This window comes from Mastigoproctus giganteus, chromosome 2 (assembly GCF_048544385.1).
Source record: "Mastigoproctus giganteus isolate SK-2022 chromosome 2, ASM4854438v1, whole genome shotgun sequence".
In the NCBI taxonomy this organism is placed as follows: Eukaryota; Metazoa; Arthropoda; class Arachnida; order Uropygi; family Thelyphonidae; genus Mastigoproctus; species Mastigoproctus giganteus.
This window is the reverse complement of record NC_143576.1, coordinates 217,228,947-217,252,263: the sequence shown is the minus strand read 5'-3', so window position 1 is coordinate 217,252,263 and position 23,317 is coordinate 217,228,947. Positions and strand designations below refer to the sequence as shown.

Sequence of the window (23,317 nt, the reverse complement as noted above, 5' to 3'; positions counted from 1 at the left end):
CTGGCGACTTACCACATACTTTAACGTTGTGGAAACCAATGTGATGCTTGTACCTATTAAACCCCCGTTGCTTGCCACAAACTTGGGTTGGAGTTCGCAGTACTTATTCTTAATATCTTTATAAATACTTGTTCCTTTTGCTTGAATGGTCATTAGACTCAGGGGCACTCACTTCTGAATCTGATTTTCCATCCATATTATTAACAGCTGTTCCATCTTCGATATAGCACCTGAACGCACTTAAGATCTGCGTAAGTTTTTTATATGATTGATTGATCATATAAAAAATCATATATGATTGAAGATTTCAGTGAAGGGGAACACATTTCACCATAAAAGCGTAAAAACCCACACAATTGCAGTTATCGGTATTATCAAAAATGTAATAAGATTGAGTTTACTACCCATTTATAATTAGATGCACTAACAGAAAAGTGCAAATTGTTTCTACTGTTTTATGGTCGTGACCTCCAGAAACGCTTTAGAAAAATACCACAAAGGCATTCGAAATTGATTCTTATAACTGGAACATATGATAATGATGAAAGTGTAGTGCAATTTCCATTATAAATATGTCCTTTTAGAGAGATAAATAGCTTAGTAATATAGCAAAATTTTCAACTTACAAGGACCTGGAACGAATAGCAAAAAAAAAAAAAAAAAAGAAAAAAAAAAGGAAATGTTATTGGGTTCACATTACATTATTGTTCATGATAGCTCCATTTATTCCTACTGGATGCAAAATACATTTCCATGAATTTAAGTTTGCACCGGCTGGCAAAAACTTACGCAAAGTCGAATTTCCGTACGTCAAGTATTACGCAAGTCAGGGAGTTCCTGTATTACAATAAACTGAAATTTATAATTTCATGTGGTAATAGTTATTTTACATAAAAAAAATTAATTATTTTTGTTTCCGTTTAACTCATTGTGTTTGATAATCTCTGCACTATTTTTAGAAAATTAGAATGCAGCAGTGAATAGAAATTTTACTGAATTTTTCTCCCTCTTACTGCCATTACAATGTTTATAAAAATTATTGGCTAAAAAAAAAAAAAAAAGAAAAAAATCTTTGAGAACCATTCATATTTTACTAGAACAATTTCTGTGCCCACTAAATCAATTAGAGTAAAGTTCCTCAAGTGGTTGCCTGGAGTGTTTGAGATGCCCCAAATTATTTTTTGTCCTAAGGCAACCAACTCCTAAAATAACTTGACTGCCTCCTAACACCACTTCATTAGTTGCAGGAAAAATTTAAAAATCACCAAGGTATTAAAAACACACTGACTACTTCAAAGTTAAATGTTACAAAAAATTCATAAAGGCTGGTAGGTATGCATCAAATTTCACGTTTTATCAAGCTTCAATTGTGTTCAGGCATAATACATATTCAGATGATTTTTATACCTCACATTTGCCATGGCCACTGCATGGTTTCTCAGGCACTCCAGGGCACGGCTTGCAAGTGGATCCATAATGACTTTCAGCACAACACACTACAAATAAAATGAGTTTATAAATTTTTTTTTTTTTTTTATCTACATAAGGAATATATATACAGGGTCATCGAAAACGGTGTCCGTGATTTCCCTTTTAATTATCTTTGGAAATATTTGATTGATTGATATGATCGTAACAGCAAACGGTGTGGTAACTCACTAAGTTTTATTTGACTCCTCAACAATGACCCTGGCTGCAACATGAGTGTGTGCAGAATGACTCCTACGTGCACCACCTCAGTCAGTGTAAGTAAGATGGCTGTGCAATAGAAGGCGCAGTGTGTGTTGTGACATTGCACTGTTATGACAGATTTAAATTCAGTGTACCAATCAATCAAATATTTCCGAAGATATTCAAAAGGAAAAATCATTGACCTTTTTCGATGATCCTGTATATAGAAGCTTAATCAAGAGTTATAGAGCAGCTCTATATACAAATTGATAAACACACATAAAAAGTATAAGAAGTATAAAAAATGAAATATCAAATTACTGTATTTTAGTCGATTCTCAAATTTCATACACTGTTGGATATTGGTTCATTGGGGGAGGGGAGAGAAAAAAAAAAAAAAAACTACCAGTAAACCAACATTCCAGTACTGGAAACCATTAATAATGTTATTGTCATTTATTGCATATAGATATGTTGATTTAAAGAATTTGTTTACAAGTATAGCAGACAATAGCTTGAAATTAGTGTGTTTCACCAAATCCATAACGAACTTCATCATTTACTTAATTGTAGAAAGTTGCTTTGGAACAACTTTCTACAATTAAGTAAACTACAACCTTCTTTGGAACAAGCAGACCATTTTGAAAAACTTATAGGTAAAGACATTACAATATTTTGGAAATTATGATATTATATCTTATTACTGTTGTAAAGTTTAGAAAATAAGCATTTCTTCCTGCATTAGTGAAAATTTGTATTTTATTTCCCAAGAAATATATTCAAGCATGTTTCATGGTATGATTCTTAACTACTACCTACTGTTACTAGTTTGTCTTGTTTCTGTTCTCTGCTTTCTCTTACAAACTAACTTAGACTGATCTAAGGTATTTGTTAAGTGGCATTATGGATAAACTTTGTTGTCTGAAGATAAAAAAAAAAAAAAACCACTCAAAACCTACATTGGCATTATTATGTTTATTTCTGAATTGGAAATATCTATAAAATGGGATCAAATGTACTGTGGTATTTTCTTACCACTTCTTTAGTGACTGAAAAGACAGTAACTAAGGGTTATTATTATGGAATTCTTAAAATTAAGTAGAATTAAGTCAGTAGGTTTTTAGCAATGGCTTATGTTTCTACGGTACTCACTTCCATAATCTGTATGGTTCAAGTGTAGTAAAGTGAATTAAGAACTGTAATTAAAATTTGAAAATGTCCTAAAGAAAAAAAAATCAGTACTATATCAAATTTACAATGTCATAAAATATTGTCATGCACAAGATGATGTAGAGTTACAATATTTAACTAAAGCCTTTACAAAAAGGAAATATCCAATATAGCTAATACAGGACACTATATTAGAAGCAAAAAATAGAATAAACAACTCTTACTATAAACCAAATGAATAATAACAACAAATAATGTATGAAAGTTATACTTCCGTATCACAGTCAATTTGCATGATGTAACATATTTTCAGGCATGAAATAATGCAAATTTTTATTTCATATAATAGACTAGAGATACTATTTAACAAATATAAAGAAACACATATATAAAATATTCAAGATATAAATAATATATCTTATTAAATCAAAACAACTGTAATGCATGCTATACAGGTAGCACAACTGTTAAGTTTGGATCAACCAGAACAGCAAATACTAGAGCTCATTATCAGTTACAGCCTTCAGTCAAACTATTCCACAACAGAGCTCAGCTAACACACGCAATCTTGTAACCACACAATATGAAGACTTAGCCATTGAATGGTTCCAACAAAATTTACCATATGAGATTCCGAATACAAAATTACAAACGACCCCTTTTGCCAATATGGCATCTAGCACATATTAAATTCCCTACACAGATTCAACAATGCATCCTGGGAGTTGAGTTTACTATAAAAGTTCACACTTCTTTTCATGGTATAACCAACTGATGTTTCTCAAAAGTCTCATGTCAAGACTCTTGGTTTTAGTTCAGGTTTAAACCTATATTACTGTTTATTCATGTATGACAACCTGAAAAAAAAAAAGGAGTGGTGCACTTCTTCCTTAGGGCATTTTCTAATTTTAATTACAATTCTTAATTCACTTCACTATACTTGAACCATATGGATTTCAAAGGAGAGTACCGTAGAAACACTAGCTATTGCTAAAAAACCTATTGGTGAAATAACAGTACTGTAAGTCTTTGCTAAAATTAATACAAGTGGAATTAAAGGTTTTAGTAAATCAAACAGACCTAATTTTGAAGCATTTTCTTTTAAGGGTAATTTTCATATAACAAATAACAATAATACAAACACTTACCAGCTGTATTTGTAATATCACAAGAACTTGTTGATTTGTATATGTATATATATATGTTTTAAAGGAAGCAACAGTTTAAGATATTATTAATAATAATAAAAAAAAAAAATTGGATTATGGACCTAGGACACTGCTATATCAGAAAGTACCCAACGATCATAATTTCTACATAAGTTAGTAGTCATGAAGGGCAATGTGCTAATTACGGTGCTAGTAACACTAATTATGGAGAACAAAGGGTGAACGGAACAGAAATCGCTATCACGGTGAACAACGAAGGGAGCTAAGATAAAGGAGAAGTAATAAGGAATAATAAGAATTAATAAGAATAACTTAGTGCTGTTTGTCCCATGATTTATTTATTAATTTATTTTAATTTATTTGAATACATCTCTAACCTGTAACACATGGGGGGGTAACTAGTCCAACTTAATTAATTAATTAATTAATTTAATTTTAAAACCTTCCCAATTTCTTACACCAGGGGTTGCCAGCCTATATACTGTAGTCCACATTCAGTCTACACATTTTTTCTCCACAGCAGTACAAATCGCTACGACCCCAGGTAAGTTATCCCATTTCTTGCTTTTTATTCTTGTTATTCTTTACTTCCAGCCTCTGTCGAGTCAGCCATGAAATATATGCGGCGCATTATTAAAATTAAATTTAAACAAATTATTTTAACTGACTTTACTTACCTACTTTTCACATGTATCACGTGAGGCATGTATTTCGTGTCAGAAACAGAGGCTATGCCCAATTATTGCTGTTTCCTCCTTTGATTTCAGCGGCTGGCCCCTGAAAAAGGCACTGAGATCACAGGACGAACAGCACTAAGTTATTCTTATTACTTCTCCTTTATCTTAGCTTTCTTCTTTGTTCACCGTGATAGCGATTTCTGTTCTGTTCGCACACACACACTGATTTATTTAATGTCATCACCAGGTTGTTTAGTGGAAAAGAGTCTAAGGTATCTTTTATAGTCTTAATTCCAGGGTTTACTTGTGCAAAGAGGGTATCATTACAGCAGGTATTGGCTTAATGGGCAATAGGGGGTGTTGATAGACATAAGGATATGTGATAAAAATTAAATAAATAAAAATAAAAATTGTTTAAATTAAAATAAAATAGAATAAGACAATCAAATAAAAAATATATACTCTAAATGCACTAGATCCTCGCTAATCTGGTTACAGTCAATCCAGATGTCAAATTATCGAAATAGGAAAAATTCTGTTCACAGTTGAGTACTATACTTGGAATGACACACGGGATTTAGGAAGGTAGATGAGTCACTCTGCACAGAGAGAGAGAGAGAGAGAGAGAGAGAGAGAGATGGAACATACATCACACTGTCTTGTTGACTTCGAGTCAGATGGGTTATTGCTTATATCGCTTCACTTGAGCACTTCATTACATTAACATATTTTATATATTATGGGTTTATGTAATTGTTTGCCAAACCACAATCCCACTGCCGTGTCAAGATCCTCATATATAGACTGTTTCATCGTTGTGTTTTTTTTTTTTTTTTTTTTTTTTGTCAGGCCTTTAGCACTATCAGAGTTCCTGCAAAATCTAATAGTTTCCCTTTATTTTTTACCATGTCGCATATGGTTTGGTTATCAACATTATATGGTTCATTAAATATTTAACGGAAGCACTATATTCAAACTTATGAATAATTTAAAGTTTTTGTTCGATTGAAAGCATGACTCGAGTTTATCCATAATTTTCATGATTTCTAAACACACACACAAAAAAAAAAAAAAAAGACACTCCGGACATAAATAAGGAAACAAAATTTGTCTTTCTGCAGTGCTGCCAAACACAACAATCCACACAATGCAAAAAAAAAAAAAAAAAACCTAAACATTTGCTCTCCTTCCACTGTTTTTTTGATCAGTGGGTGAGAACACAGCAGGATAATAGGTATACTCAACTCCCAATCAAGACTTATAATGCCGCTTCTTATCATTTATTTATGACTTGCAAAACACCTGTTTATACCCATTCTATTTATTACTTGAATTTTATGATTTCTGGTGGATATATATTTTTTCTTCTTTGGAGTCTTGAAGTGTCCCCGTAAATCCAGAGTCTGCTGTACAACCTCTGAGTCTTCTATAGATGGATAAATGTATTGTCTTTTTATAGTTTTTAAATAAAGGCTCTAACAGTGATGTATTTTTTTTTTATTTATTTTCATAAGCACTGCTTATATCATTAAATTTTCGATTTGTGTTCTAGATTTTTTTTTTTACCTTTTAGGGATATCTTTTGCTTCACCAATCTGTATTGGCGCTTAATCCGGATTAGCAAGGGTTTACTGTAATAATGGAAAATTTTACCAGTTAAGATCTGTTTCTAGGGTGGTTGGTAGGAATAGCTCTAGGTTGTTGGGGAGGAATTATTTTGTTGGAGAGTTGGTTGCAGTTAAGATGTTTAAACTTATTTTTAATTTCGGTTAGGACCCTATTCTTAAAGATGAGTTATGTGGCTATTTTCAATCTGAATTCCTTTGTTGCAGTTAATGTTATCTGTGACTCCTATTAAAAAGGCTTCTTTGTAGAGTTATGGTATCTATCTGTGGCCAATAGTGATATTTTGTAAAAAGCCTATTTGTGGTCCTCTGTCCATGTATGGAAAGCTGGGTATGAATTTGTTACTCTGCTTTCTTCAATGTCATTCTTGTGTTCTTTTACTCTGAGTTTTTCCTTGCTTTTTCTTATGTCGGCGTTAGGGCATCCCTACATTGTAGCCAGTAAAAGCCTGCGTGGGTAGCACAGTGGTATTGTCACAGTCCTCCCCACACCAGGTGGAAAAGACCAGCGTTCAAATCCAGTCAATGACATTAGGAACTTTAATAGGCTTTTTTTCACTCCGTGGCTGAGTTAGTCGGTCTTAGGCGTAGATAGCAAGGTCCCCCCGCCCCTCAAAATTGGGGTTTTTTTCATCCAGCAAACAGGCAGATTGACCAGAGAACACACGCAATTTACAGACAAATAAATATATGGATAGGTGTAAGAAATCATGGGTGGCCCTAATATAATAATTTGAATTTGTAGCCAGTGATGAAATAGTTTAATTCCACGTGATGAAATACTTTAATTCAGCAGAAGCGAAATAAATTAATAAAAATTCCACAATTTTACAAAGTACCAAAACAAACCAATGCAATGATATTTCTGAGTCTTGCTACGAGTTTTCATTGCACTAGGAAAGGATTACCTTAAAATTAATGAATGCCAAAAATTTATTTATAAGAACAATGTTGAATATTTTCTCAATGTATTTAATATGGGGTCATTAAGAAAAGACAAGTTTTTGGAAGCCTATATTTCTATATGTTGGACTTCATTGGTAGATTTGGTATTGAAGCATGAAAGACAAGGAACTTTTCTTTTACTAGTTGCACCCTAACAGGAAAAACAGGATGGAGTATTGAGCAGCATGTTTTTTTTTTGATTAGGTGTGATCAAACTCAGAGTTTTGTTGCAGTGCAGAACAAGTTTAAAGAGAGATATAGCTACAGAAAATAAAAAATCCCCCAAAATTTTTTAACAATTTCAAGATTAGTCAAGAAGTGTTTAGAAGTGTGTAAAGAGATATATACTGTATAATCCAGTGAAAAACTTTTAATAACAAATGGTGTGAATCTTTCAGGGTCAAATGGCCCCTTCATCAACAAATTCTAATGGAATAAAGACGTTAGAGGCAAAATTTAACAGATACAGAGTTGTGCGCACAGTGATGTATGCATGCATGGTCGCGAGATTAAACATTTAACTACTAGATTGCTGCTCGTTGTTGCACGGACATGTGTGGATTTGCTGCCAGCATTTATCCAGTTTCAAGATAGTTGCCTCCAAGGTAGGGTGTAACCTCGTGCCCTTGCAGTGATTCATAGTTCTTGAATTGCATAATATGTTAAGCAACTCTAGCCAGAGGCCGTGGCAAAAGTGTCGGGATTGGTCGATCACTTCGGAATAGTGCTTGGGGTTAAGGTCATGATGGGTCGCCCAGAAGTGTTCCACGATTGTTGATTGGTCAGGCTCACCAAGGTGAATTGACCTGTCGTGCTCTGCAAGACAGTCTTGAAGGAATCTCGAGCTCTCTCCTACGTAGCAAAGATACGTGGTATACCCCGTATCTTTGCAAGTTACGTGGTATAGAACACTGCTGTGCTGGCGCCTCCATAGCCAGGCGGGCAGGAGCAGCAGTGCGTAGCATACGCTTCTTGATTAGACTGGGGTTCGAGCCAGTGACCACCAAATACGGAGGATGCGGAAAGGTCAGGTCAGGGAATGACTACTGCATATCCCCGGAGCAATATGGCCTTAGTTGCTAATGCTCCTAAAACTCCTTAAAAAAAAAACAAAAAAAAAACAACACACCGCTGTGCAAAAGAAGGGCGACTGGAGTCTTCATGATAGAAACCAGAAAACGTAAGCTCCTACCAGGTAGCTGCACGCATTTTATGCGGTATTCTCAGAGGATTTTTGAAATCTGGCCCGACATGCCTAGATAGTAGTGAATGCAGGTGGCAAGCATATTATCATGCATTGATGATGGTCTTGGGTAGATTATGAGCTCTTGCAATAAGCACTTGTCCAATATGTGGGTTGGACAGCCACAGTTGACCAGGTCCGTTCTCACTCTGGAAATCTCAGTGCACCTAGCTTCATCTGAGCTGGAATGGCTCCAAGCACGGGAGAATAGGGTGCGAGCAGTGTTGTTGAGATGGCTAGGGGCATGGCCCGATCTGCAGTTGGTGAACTGCCCGCACCACATTGGCTTATGGTATACCGAGGTTTCCGGGTGTGGACCCACATGTTTTACAAAGACATCTTTGTACACGGGCGAACTGCTCATTACGGGTGGACTCTACTCCTCTAATGGCTCTGTCCAACACCCTCTGGGGGTAGCCGCACTTCTTGATTGCTGGTCTGCTGCTTGAGGTCTGCTGTGACCTGAACAATTTCATTATCACTGCACAATGAAATGCATAATATTTCACTGAAGCACCTCAGAGGATAGAGATAATGAAATTGTTCGGGCCACAGCAGACCTCAAAAAGTGCAGCTACCCCTAGAGGGTGTTGGACAGAGCCATTAGAGGAGTAGAGTCCACCCATAATGAGCAGTTCGCCCCTGTGAGCATCGCATACATTCCCTACTATCCGGGCCTATCAGACCACATTGCATATATAGTTCGGGGGTGTCAGATACGCGGTGTGCAACTCCCAGGTTGGAGGTTGCACACAGCGATATCTCGAGTAAAAGACTCCATATCCAAAGAAGCCAGCAGTGGGGTGGTGTACGAAATTAAATGCCTGGATTGCGGGGTGTGTTATGTTGAAAGACCGACTGGGGGAGTATGCAAACGCAATAAAGTCCGCAAATTATGGGAAGTCTGCTGTGGCAGAACATTTCTGGGAGAAACAACATCAAATTTCCCCGGAGGATGCTGTCATCACAGATCATGCACAGGGGTTCTGGGACCGTAAATGGCTTGAGAGCTTACGTATTGGGCAGCTAGCAATACTATTAATAGGGATAGGGGTGTACGTCTACACCCCCTCCTGGAAACCGTCGTTCTTGGACGTGATGAACAGTTTCAGCTAGCGCGCTCCCAAGCCATTTCCGGTCCCAGTGCGCAGATCGAAAATTCCAACCGTAGAACCATGTGATGTGTGCTGTGGATCTGCTATTTAAGGATGTGCCGCACAGTAGACATATGCTGCTGAGGAAGGAGACTGCTGCCTCCGAAAGCTACAGCAAATTTTATCGCTTTTAATTTCTAGGTTTTTAGTATATTTTATCAGTGTTATTTATTTTATTGTAAATAAAGTGTTTTTAGTTACAGTTTTGAATTTATAATTTATCTTCTGGCTGGTGTGAAGCTTAATCATCAACATGATTTGTCCCAACCTTGTAGGCCTATTTAGAGATAATTCTAAAGTGAACTGGATGAACATTGACAATGAACTGAGGTACTCCAGCAATGTTGCTTCAGAACCACGTGGGATGATGGTAAAGATGTCATCAATGTATCTGCACCATGTTGTAATAGGTGCAGGTGGGTTTAGGAATATCTGTTCTTCCAATTCCTTCATGGCAATGTTGGCCATGATGGAACTAACAGGAGCACCCATGGCAGTACCGTGCACCTGCTTGTATAAGGAATCCCTGAAGCTAATGATGCTGCCTGATAAGCATAGGTTGAGGGCGGTACAGATGTCTTCTGTGAATAGTGATGTTCTGCTCAGTAGATTTGAGTCATTCTCCAGAAGCCTCTTGTTGCAGTTTACAGCCTGTTGGACTGGAATCTATGTAAACAGGGACACTACATCGAATAACACCATGATCTTGCTGTCAGAGACCGAGAGCTCTTTAATAAAGTGAATGAACTCGCCGCTGTTAGTGACAGTGTGGGCAGTATTTCCCATGAGGGGTGTAAGGAATCGTGCAATATACTTAGATAGCTCACATGTAGGTGCAGCAGGCCACAATGGGCCGGGGGGAATGCCTGGCTTATGAATCTTAGGTAGGCCATAAAACAGGCAGTTGGCACCTGTGGCATGCAGAAGCCACAGTCGAAGTAGAAATTTTCCCTGATTTAAACTATGTATAGACTAGTTTATTAACGCTTGACTCCAGGCATCCCAAGACTTTGATAGGCAGATCTGTCACAGGTTCATAGACGTTGGGGTCTTGGAAGATAAAGGCCTTCTCTAGATAATCTGACCAGTCTAATATGACAGTACGATGTCCCTTGTCTGCGGGAAGCACAACGATGGTGCTGTCTTTTCTTATAGAGGAAAGAGCAGCATGCTGTCGGTGGTTAAGGTTGGAATGGGTGGGCTGTGTGCATCGGAGGACGAAGGCCGTTTTGAAGCGGATTTAATTAGCAGCTTCTTCAGGGAGGTTGGTAATGCTTGCTTCCACTCCCATGGCAAGTTGTGTGATCGGTGGCTTCGATGGCAAGACAGCAAAATTCATTCCGGCGGTCAAAACATTCAGCTGCTCAAATTTAAAACGAAAGGAGTGTTATTAGTTGAATGGGTGTTCGTCCTTGAGGAGTGGGCTTCTCTGCTTAAATTCACAAACTTCCGTTGCTGTCGCAAATGGTAAACATCAGAGAAGTGTGTTGCTGGCAGAAAAAGTCCTATGAGAATGCCCAAAAATATTGTATGTACGTGGGAAGCTGTTATTCATAGTCCAAGAAAATTTGTAAAATGATTGTTAAATGGCTGAGTTTAAAACAAACATCTTCTTTAAGTATGGTAAAACAAGACTTACAATACAACAGTATTACGGCCTCCATAGCCGAGTGGGCAGGAGCGGGAGTGCAGTAGCACACGCTCTTTGAGTAGACCGGGGTTCAAGCCCCTGACTGCTGAATACGGTCGATCCACCAACCCGCACTGGACCAGCGTGGCAGATTATGGTCCATTTCTCTCAGCATGAATTGTTGAGGAGGCTTCCACCCTGCAGTGGGTTGATAATGGCTGCACTTTACTTTTTTTTTTTTTTTTTACAACAGTATTGCACAAAAATGCACATTATTTACCGAGAAAGCACACTTTCACTTCATATCAATAAACAGAATACATGTGTCAGTGAGAATACTCTATACAGTCATGGAGACTGCCTTCGAATCCTGAAAAATGCATGGTGTGGTGCACAATTTCATTATCTGGGATAGTTGGACAACTATCCTTGAAGGAGTTTCAGGCAATGTGGAACAATACCTGAAACTCCTTCAAGAACAATTTGTTTCAATTCTTCAATAAATATAAATCAATAAACATATAGAGATAAACAAGATAAACATATAAAAAAAATATTTTTCCAATGAAGTCAAGTCAAGACCACATAAAGCAAATGCGGCTCTTCGTGGAACATTTTAATGATAGGCTCATTAAACTAACTAATATTTCAGATGATATGGGACTGGATTATCTTGGCTGGTATATTTTCCAGATCTGAATCCCTGTGAGAAATTTTGAGGGACCAGATCCATAGGAACAATTTACGTACTCTTTAAGAATTGAACGGTAAAATCACATGCTGCTGTGGAGGGTATCTGAAGAAACACTGAATGCAGTTATGGTAAACTTCAATGGATATCAGCAAATGATCTTGGATGCACATGGATCAAATATTATATATATTTTTGTTTTAATAATAGACTCGCCCATTCTAGGTGTTTAATGACACTGAACTAATCAGTTCCAGCACAATATGTTAAACAATACAGGCATTCAAAGCTTTTGCATCTTTTCTTATGATTATGTATAATATCTATGGGCTTCTTGGCTGAAGCTGGAATCACCTAACTAGATTTCAAAACAATGCCACATTAGTTTGTTTTGGTGCTGTATAGGAACTGGAATTTGTCTCTCTCTCTCTCTCTCTCTCTCTCTCTCTCTCTCTCTCTCTCTCTCTCTCTCTCTCTCTCTCTCTCTCTCTCTCTCACATGTAAAAAGTGATTTTTCTCAATATAATAACTACTAAAATAATCCTTCTGGCATATTTCTTTTTAAACTGTGTTAATTATATAATATTTTACTACAAATTTTAATATAAAGAAAGGAAAAGTACCTTTTAAATTATCAATACAGAGAAACTGGAAGAGATTAATGCCCTCTTTTCTTTTCTTAAACCACCAGTCTTCTATTGAAGATTCATGTTCTTCAGCCAAAATATGGCACTATAAAACAATAATGACATTTAACATATTCATCAATGGAAGTGATAGGCAACATTATATATCAAATAGTTACAATGGCTCAAAACAACACTTGTTAAAAAAAATGTTTGCACGAAATTCCACAACAGGTAGGAAGAAATATATCAGAAAACTTTAGAATAAATCAATAATGTGCAACTGTTTGGCAACAATTTTGTAAATTATGTAGTTACTGTGTTCAATGACATCCTCTTAATGTGTATCAACTCACCCAAAAAAACCTGTGAGCAGAGCCCATCAAAGTAGAGAAATACACACAAAGTATATAACTGATATTTCAATGTACAGTCAGTCCTTGTATAACGAGCATTTACACTACATGAATTCGATCATACACTATTTATAAAAAGGGAAACAACGTCGTATATAACACTGAATTCGCTTATATACTTGTTTTTTTTAAACAAGGGATTAGTGGAACTGGGAGATTAATAGAGATTAATGGGAGATTAATCATCACAGTACAATATCACAGCAGACAGACGTACAAGTACCACCTTTGCAAGGAATAATTAGGACAACTGAAATAAGCCATTGCTGAATCAACTGATAGTTGGGATTTTCTGAAAAAGTAAATGGGGCTTGACAGACCATAAGTGGGCATCATTGAGATAGGAACTGAAACCACACATATGTGTGAAATGAATGAGGAAATGTTTTGAAGGTTAAGATCTCTTTGCAGATGGGTTAGGTGCATGGGGGGGGGGGATACATTGTATGAAGTAATGAAATTTTGAATATTGTGTACATACAGCAAAAACCAGCTCCTTGTCATAATGTGGCCTGGACAATGCCCTCCCCCCCATACACACTACGTGGACTCCATCCAGTCACTGTCTGAAAGATGTTGAGGCAGCAAGGCACTAACTCCAGAAAGTTAGCAATAAGTTCAGTTCGGCGGACTATCTACCAGCTGGTCTGCAAACACCATTTTAGAGCTATACCATTAGACCGACTCGAAATGTAAGGAAGACTGGATCTCACCATGATACCCATCATAACCTCAAAGACATCTGTCATATTACATGATGGAAGAGATGAGGGTTGCTGGAGCTTATGGGCTTCACAAAAAAACAAACAGATTTGTATTTTCTTATATATAGTACTTGTTTAAAAAAAATAAGTATATAAGAAAATACAAATTATATGCTTCCCTCCTTAAACAGGTAACTATCTAGTGACCTTTGAATTTATTCAAACTGTCAACCTCAACTACCTGCAAGGGAGACTTGTTCCAGCAATCAACGACTCGCTGGCTAAAAGTAAACTTCCTATGATCTTATCTGAACCACAACTGTAATTTGAATTAATGACCCCTAGTTCTGGAATTGTTTTTAACAGTGAGAATTCAATCTTCATTCATTTTACTAATACCTCTTAGAGCCTTATAAATTTCTATTAGGTCACCTCTGCAGTGCCTGGATGTCATGCTCTGCAGCCCATATAATTGGAGTTTTTCCTCATACGGTTGTCCTTCTGCCAATCTCGCCATTCGAGTTGCCCATTTTTGGACCCTTTCAAGAAGGTCAATGTCTTTTTTCAAATGAAGAAATCTTTATTGCAATGGGGAGGGAGAGGGAGAGAGAGAGAGAATGTACATAGTAGTGCAGTTGCAACTGCCCGTCACAGCACAGTGTATGTCATGAAGTCTCCATACTTTTATTATTATTATTAGCTGTAGGGTGCAAGGAAGCGCGAGGCTTATGCTGCACCAGCCAAAAAAAAAAAAAAAAAAAAATCCCGAGTTACCCTGAGAGAGAGAGAGAGAGAAGTAGAAGGGAATCACCAAGAAAGAGAAGAATGATGATATCCAAGCTCAGGATCCTGGCTGTGCCAAGCCCATACTCACCAGATGTGCACACAGTATTCCAAATATGGTCTTACAATTGCCTTATTACTTGCAAGTCATCACAACCTGGTTTGGCAATGATATATTTTATACTTTTTTTTTTTTTAAACCTTGTGATCCATTGATTGGGGGGGGGCATGTGAAACTTGCTTTTGGTCATGAGTATCAAGTTGTCATTTGGTTTTTTTTTTTTTAGGACAAGTGTGTCTCCTTTTTCTAGTGTTCTCCATGGAACTTCTAATGGCCATGACCTTTTCATTCAGAGACTATTTTAGACTTTGCCAGTAATTTTTTTTAAATATCCTTGTTTTTTTATTTTTTAATAAAAAAAAATTACTATATCACTTTATAAAAATAAAAGCAAGAATTACAAGTTATTTTTAAGTTAAAAAAAAACCATAACATTTGGAAGGTGATTAATTGCTATACCAGTTATTTACCTTCCAAATGCTACAGTTCATTCCACAGAACTTAACTATAAGCTTCACTCTGGCAGATGTTTAGGCATGGACATTGTCAAGAGCAAACTTCTTGTCAATGAGTATCATCTTGACCAAGAAGATTGGAAACAGTCTGATGGTATGGGGAAGGGCTGTCTCAGCTGGTTTGGAATTTGATTTGTTGCTGGTAATGTCAGAAACCATGAAGTCAGTGATCTGCTTGGAAGTTTTAGACAATTATGTGCTGCTTATACTGCGGCTGGTCTACTGAAAGATGCTCTATCAGTATCATCATGATAATTCTCAATATTAAAAAGGGATGGTTTGTGGACAAAAACATAAGAAACCTGGGCTGGCCAATCCAAAGCCCAACTTCAAATTCAGTACACAGCTGTGTGACAAATTGGATTAGGCTGCACTCAAAACAACCCTCTTCCAAACTGGCTCTGGCAGCTGCTTTGCAGGAGGGATAAAGGTTTGGTTGTTTGGTTTTTAGGAGCATTAGCAACTAAGGCCATATTGCTCCGGGAATATGCGGTGGTCATTCCCTGACCTTTCCGCATCCTCCGTATTGGTGGTGACAGGCTCGAACCCCGGTCTAATCAAGAAGCGTGTGCTGCGCACTGCTGCTCCTTCCCACCTGGCTACGGAGGTGCCTGAGGGATAAAGGTGAACCAGCTGGAAGAAAGTATGCTCAGAGTTGAAGTTGTCATACAGGCCAAAGGTGGCCCTACTACATATTAGGTTTCCTTCTGAATTAAAAGCCCTTTCTGCATCTGCCTGTGTGTACAAATACTTCTGGTTACACAACGTATTTCATAAGTGAAATTTGAAACAACTATTTAAAGCATACTTCTTACCTGCTCTTTTTGTCCACTCACATCAGAACACAGCTTTTCTTGAATTTCAACTAAGCGCAATTCACTACAAATAACAATTATGCAAGGTTATATAAAAAATTAAATTGAAAAGATATATAATTGGACACAACAAAAAGTGCATGTACACTTTAGTATCATTAACAAGAACTTAAAAAAATAAGCAAAATAAGAATTATTCAGTTAACAACTCAATATCAGAACACATTTTTAAATCCTTACTTAGAAGATGTAAAGCATATTAAAGTATCACAAAAATATATATATATTTTTGTGATACTTTAACATTAAAAGATCACTCCTCCACAATTATTTAAGTATTCACACTATCCTTCTGAATTGTGGATATCCTCAAGCAATCCTGTATATTTATGAAATTGTGTTTATATATGTGCATAATTATTAAGTAGAATTATCAATGATCTATTAGAATTATTTTGAGCCTAATAAAACCTTCCAAATTTATAGCGATAGCATTATAAACAAGGTGGCACTAATGTATAGCTGTGATGATTGTGCTCTTGCTAAATAGTTTATAAATACGATTTTAAGGTGTTTATTTTAAATTCTTTTGTGAAACTCAAGTATAGTGTGATGAGGTTCATCAAGTTTGACTATTTATAATCGAGGAAAAGGTAATATTTATGCAAAATTTGTGATAAGTTTGTTTTGGCAGTTAGAGCATCTTTGTTTTGTCAATTCCAGCTGCCTATGCTTTACCATAGCACTGATATTTGAAAGTCTGAAGAGCTGCTCTTTAAATTCTACAAGTTATTGATGCAGGTGACTTTAATTACGTGGAGGGGTTTGTCACATTGATTAGTTGTATCTAATTTTGGAACAAAATATCACCTTATCGGAAAAGATGAGTTTTAATTAGTAAAGGCTTATACAGCCATATAATAGTATCACCGCTGAAGAAAGACTTGGTGACCTACTCCAGTATTTTTTGCAGAAAACATTATGAACAAGTTCAAGAATAAATCGATAATGCTAGGAAAGGTCAGTGGAACAAGGAGAAGAGGTGGGCAAAGAACACACTGGATCAACACTATCAAGAGCAATACTGGCACAAGCATGAAGGACTTGGAGGAAGCTGTTGAAGACCAGACAACATGGAGGCAGCTTGCCCATAAAGTCTCCGAAAGTCGGCTGCAACTGAATGGATGAAAACAACAAGAACAATTATAAACAAAATGATAAAGGCAAAAAATTGGCAAATATGCATAAGGAGCAAGTAAAATTATCAGCTACAGACTAGAATTTACTATTGTTTGTTCCAAGCTTTTTAGGCATCTTAGCATATCTGCATAAAGCAGCTACTGTCTTTACTATGACCATCCACTCCTGATGGATTTTCAATAAATTTTATCTTAGGCTCTTTTAGAAAGATTTACTAAGCCGTCCAAAATTTAATTAAAACTGAATCAATAGAAATACAGAAATTATTATTTATTTGTCCACCTAACAGAGAAATAATATCCACATTTAACAACTTCACTCTCAGTAAAATGGATTTTCACGAAATTTATATTTAACTCTGTTAGAAAGATTTGTTGGGCAGTCCAAAATTTTATTAAAATCGGATCAACAGAAATCTGGCGGATGGATAGACAATGAAATATCACTGTCTATCCACCTGTCCATATGAAATAACAACTCTCAGTGGAGGGATTTTCAAGGAATGTATATTTAGCTCAGTTAGAAAGATCTGTTGTGTCTTCTCAAATTTCACTAAAATCAGACACAGAAATCTGGCAATTATTTTATTTCATTTTTTCATATGCTATCCATATAGTTTAGCTGAAGCAGTCTGTTCCTGTGTACTGATTGTAGGAACAAATGGGCAAAATGTACAAAAGTGAAATGTCCTTGGTTTGCACATAACAGTTGTTGCTTTTTGCTTATTTAATTTATTAATATATTTTTTTATAAATCATGAATTATTTTTACTGTTTGCTAGTGCACCTGAAATATAAAACAGTGTACATTAATAACTTGTTTCTTTGTTCTTCACGTTCTATGTTTAATTTGAACATTGGAGACCAACATTTTCCAGCCAACTCTTTCTTTGTGAAAAAGTTCTTGTGTTGTAAGACCCCCCCCGCCCCATCTGTTCTTTAATGTTATCAAGCCACTTTACTTTGTCTTCATTTTGCTATTTTGCCTTTGATCTTCCATTGCAGGATTAGTCTCTGCAGGTAATATTGAGAGCCTCTTATAATATACCAGAGGTATGCAGTCTTTCTCCTTGCAATTATAGTTAGGAGTTTTCTTGTGGTCTGATTGTGGGCAAGAAATTTCATGGACTGATCAAGTCTTCAATGAGTGAGCAGTTAAGAGGGCAAGGACCTCTTAAATGCTCACTCACTGGTGACCTGATCAGTCCACGAAATTTTGAGCATTCTGAGCGTTCACATCTCCAAGGCTTCCAGTTTCCTGATTTCTGCCGTCTGCATGACCCAGGTCTCGCATCCATATAGGAATGGCCAAATGCTCCACGTGTAGCATTTGGCCGTTCGATATCTTTTCTGAAAATTCAACTTAGTGTCACAGAGGAAGTTCTTAAGCTTCTTAAAAAACTTCTTCGGCTATACCAATTCTACTTGTAATTTTTGTGCCTTGGTCATTATTATTTGTAAAGATCTTCCCAAGATATTTAAGGCTACTCACTTGTTCAATAGGGGAGTTGCCACAGCGTATTTTGATTCTAGGCAAGGTGTTTTTGCTTATGACCATAGTTTTGATCTTTAGCATTAGCAGAGGCATATGATGCAAGAAAGCAAGCTTATTCAGCATCAGCCAAAAAAAAAAAAAACCCTCTCCCATTTCACCCCTCCGTTCGTTCGAAATACCTGTCCAGTTGAGCTTTAAATTTGTTTAGGCTATCAACTTCAACAACAAGTGATGGAAGTCGGTTCCACCAACCAACCACCCGCTGGCCAAAGGCAAATTTCCGCACATCTATCCGACATCCGTCCTTCCTCAATTTGAATTTATGCCCTCTGAGGTGATTATTCTGAGAAAGATGAAGAATCCCATTGGCATTGAGCATGCTCAAACCATTCAAAGCCTTATACACCTCTATCAGATCACCTCGCCGGTGCCTAGTCTCCAGACTCTGTAATTTGCAAAACTTAAGCCTTTCATCTTAAGAGCAACCCTTTGTTCCATTTACTAATCTTGTTGCCCTTCTCTGTACCCTTTCCAGCAGCTCTACATCCTTCTTGAAATGAGGCCTCCAGACCTGTATACAGTACTCAAGATGTGGCCTAACCATTGCCTTATACAAGGGAATAATCACCTCCTTATCCCTGCTAGAAAAATTCCTGTATATCATTGACAAGACACCATGAGCTACTCTTGCAGCTCGTCTGCACTGCTCAGAGAACTTCATATCTGCCTGCACAATTACCCCCAGGTCCTTTTCATTCTCCACCACTGTCAGTGTAGTACCGCAGAGTTGATACATTGCTCTGGGGTTACTGTTACCCATATGTAGTACTTTACATTTGTCAATGTTAAACTTCATTTGCCACCTCTCAGCCCATCTGTTCAACCTTTCCAGATCCTGTTGCAGCAGCATAGCGTCAGTAGTGTCCTTAACGACTCTGCCAACCTTTGTATCATCTGCAAACTTAGACATTAAACTTGATATCCCATCATCAATATCATTCATAAACACCGAAAACAACAATGGACCCAACACTGAACCTTGAGGAACTCCACTAATAACATTAGTCCACGTTGAGCAGTGTCCATTGATTACCACTCTCTGTCTTCTGCCACTCAACCATCTCCTTATCCATAGCAGCAATTTGCCTCCAATGCCACACTGCTCCAATTTGTGCAGCAGTCTTCCATGTGCAACAGTATCAAAAGCCTTTCTAAGATCCAAATATATAATATCAAAGTTATTCCCTGCATCCAGTTCTTTTGTGAATACATCATAGTATCCAATCAAATTGGTCAGGCAAGACCTGCCCTTAACAAAACCATGCTGCGTCTGAGCTATAACTGAATTCTTGTCTAGATGATCCTGCAGTGCTTCTTTAACCAGTGCCTCCATTAATTTACCTGGAACAGACGTTAAACTAACAGGTCTATAATTACTTGTGTCAGCCTTTGATCCTCCTTTGTGAATTGGGGTTACATTTGCACATCTCCAGTCTATGGGTACCTCCCCTGAGTTCAAAGAAGCTCTCATAATTATGGCTAGGGGTTTGCATACTTCCTTTGCTGCCTCCTTTAATATAACTGGATAGATCCCATCCACCCCAGGTGCCTTTTTTATGTTTATCCTCAACAATCTCTACTCCACTTTCCTCTCAGTTATTACAAAATCATCCAGCTCACTGCCAATGTTTACTTTACCTACATCATTCTCCTTCCTGAATAACTCCTCATGCGTGAATGTAGATGCAAAATACTCGTTTAGATTGTTAGCCACCTGAGCAGGATCCTCAACTGTTGAACCATCAATATCCAGTGGACCAATCTGATTCATCCCTTTCCTTCTCGAGTTCAAGTATGTAAAGAACTCCTTTCTGTTTTTCTTTGCATCCTTTGCCAAGGATTTTTCGTAGTCTGCCTTTGCCTGCCTAATCTCCTTTGTGACTTGGTTACAGACCAACTTATATCTATCATAGGCTTCCATGTCACCCATTAATTTGTATGTATCCCATGCATTTTTCTTCTCTGCCACATGTCTCATTAGTCCATCTGACAACCATTTAGGCCTAAACCTTGAACAATATTTCTTAGTTGGTATGTAAAGCCTGGTAGCCACCAAGATTAGTTCCTTGAATGCTTCCCATTTTGAGTTTGCTGTTGGTAACATCATCAGTTGGTCCCACTGTATAGAATTTAAATACTGTCTCAGACCATCATAGTCGCCTTTACGAAAACAAAAACCCTTCCCTTTACCTCTGATGGTAGTTACCTCCTTGAGTAAATCCCACTTCAACACACTGTGATCACTGCCACCTAGTGGTTTATTTATCTGCAGGTTCTTAATGCATGAAGAATCACTACTGATAATCAGATCAAGAGTATTGCTCCCTCTTGTTGCCTCACGAACATGCTGATGTAGAAAACAATCATCCAATACATCCACAAAAGCCTTGCTAGTGTGCGAGTGACCAACCCACAAATTCCAGTCAATATCTAGGAAATTAAAATCCCCCATTATAAGACTCTCTGATTTACTGGCCCACTCTATTTCCCTGTACAATATATTATTATACTCATCAGAGTCATTAGGCCTATAGCACACTCCTACTCTCAATTTTGATTTCCCTATGCTTATGTCACACCAAACTGACTCGACACTGCCCTGTCCATCGATGTCAACTGGCTTCACTTCCTTTGACTTTATGTGTTTCTTAATTAATAGCATAACCCCTCCTCCCCTCCTGTCCTGTCTATCCTTTCTATATACATTGTATTCCCCAAATTCCAGTTCCGCATTACTTATATCTGTGTGACACCACGTCTCTGATATCCCAACAATATCTGCCTTTGATGTTTTGAGCAATACCTCAAATTCATCAAATTTATTTACCAAACTCCTAGCATTGGTGTACACGCAGGTATACATGCACCTGTTTCTATTCTTAGCTACCCTAACACAACCCATGTGTTTACTTGTAACGCAATGACTACCAGCAGTCTCTGAAATATCCTGCATCTTGTTTTTCAGACTTCTGCTCATTTGAACTGAACCATTAACAGTAATTCCTTCTTTAGAATCTTGCATTAGATCTGTAATGGTTTCAGCACAGATTGTACAACAACACACGTTGTCCTTGCCTCTCCCTTTCAGGATTTGTACCCAGTCTGCATTTTCTCCCTCTACGGTGATTGCCGCTTCTTGCTCAAGGTATAGTAACTGTAGTATCCTTAGTTCCATGGGATTGATATTTACTTCGTTCAAGAGCTGGAAAAGGATATCATGTTTCAAACATTCAAATGCTTTGTTAAAGTCAATGAAGCAAGCAAATAGGGTCTGTTGGTGTTCAATTGCTCTTTCTGCCAGTACACTCAGAGAGAAAATATTGCTTATCTTGGCACCAACCCCCTTTTTAAAACTCATCTGGTCTTTTCCAATTTGCTCTTAAATCTTGCCTTCAATTCTGTGGTGTAGAATCATCTTCGGGAGGAGTTGCATGGAGAGACTTATGAGGTTTACGAGGTGACAAAGTTTCGAGAATAATTTTGTTTCTGTCAAAGTGGCCACACTGTAAACCGTTATGTCCTCCCGCTGTGTAGCCCAAACCCCACCTCTACCTGCATGCAAAGGGTAAATGTTGTCAATCATTGTACAAGTTGGTTCTTGTAAAGACATGTTTCAGTTCAGTGTTACGTGAAAAATGGAACGCAATTTAGAGCAAAGAGTTGTGATAAAATTTTTGGTGAAAAGTGGCAAATCGTCAACGGATATTTATGAAAAGTTGACCAGAGTTTATGGAAGTGATATCATGTTGAAACTGCGCGTTTTCAACTGGGCAAAACAGTTTCGAGAAGGACATGAATCCATCAAAGATGCTGAGCATTCAGGGTGTCCTTCCACGACTCGACATGACGAAAACATTGTTCATGTGCATGATCTTGTTCGAAGCGATAGGCAATTAACCACAAGGATGATTACTGAAAAACTAAACATTAATCGGGAAAGTGTTAGATTAATTTTGACTGAAAATTTGTTGATGAGGAAAGTGTGTGCAAAGCTGGTACCAAAAAACCTCTCATGAGATGTTGGAAAGCATTGAAGATGTTCCAGATTTGCTTTCTTGCATGATTTCAGGGGATGAAAGCTGGATATTTGCTTATGACCTCAAAACAAAAAGGCAAAGTCAACAACGGAAGGGAGCTTCCTTGCCAAGACCCAAAAAAGCGAGAATGTCAAAGTCAAAAGTGAAAACCATGTTAATTTGCTTTTTTGATCGAAAACGAATCGTCCACAAAGAGTTTTTTCCACCTAATGAAACTGTAAATCGACAATTTTTCCTTCCAGTTTTGGAAAGGCTTTGCAAGCGAGTCAACTGGGTTCGACCCGAAATTGCTTTGTCATGATTTTGCATCATGACAATGCTCCCACACATTCCACCATTGTAGTGAAAGAGTTTACTTCAAAATCGATCACAACGTTGCAGCGCCCTCCATATTCGTCTGATTTGTCTCCTTGTGACTTCTTTTTATTTCCTCAACTAAAGGGAGTCATGAAAGGAATGCATTTTCAGTCAGTTTCTGAAATTCAGAGTAATGTAATGTGGGTATTAAAACAGATACCAGAAAGTGAGTACCAGAAATGTTATGATCAATGAATCCTATGCTGGAATGCATTGTACAGTCTGAATCCTATGCTGGAATCCTATGCATATGTACAGTCTACTTTGAAGGCGA

At 37.3% G+C, this 23,317-nt stretch overlaps 1 protein-coding gene across 1 annotated transcript in view; it reads right to left on the bottom strand.

Annotated features, from left to right (window-relative positions):
• The window catches only part of LOC150090093 (cysteine-rich with EGF-like domain protein 2), a 131,883-nt gene that overhangs the window by 28,659 nt on the left and 79,907 nt on the right, over window positions 1-23,317 (bottom strand). The window contains exons 4-6 of the mRNA XM_090390171.1: window positions 15,896-15,959; window positions 12,599-12,707; window positions 1,408-1,496 (exon numbers count right to left, since the gene is read on the bottom strand). Coding sequence (XP_090246297.1) covers window positions 1,408-1,496; window positions 12,599-12,707; window positions 15,896-15,959 — 262 coding nt within the window. The remainder of the gene's footprint in view (window positions 1-1,407; window positions 1,497-12,598; window positions 12,708-15,895; window positions 15,960-23,317) is intronic.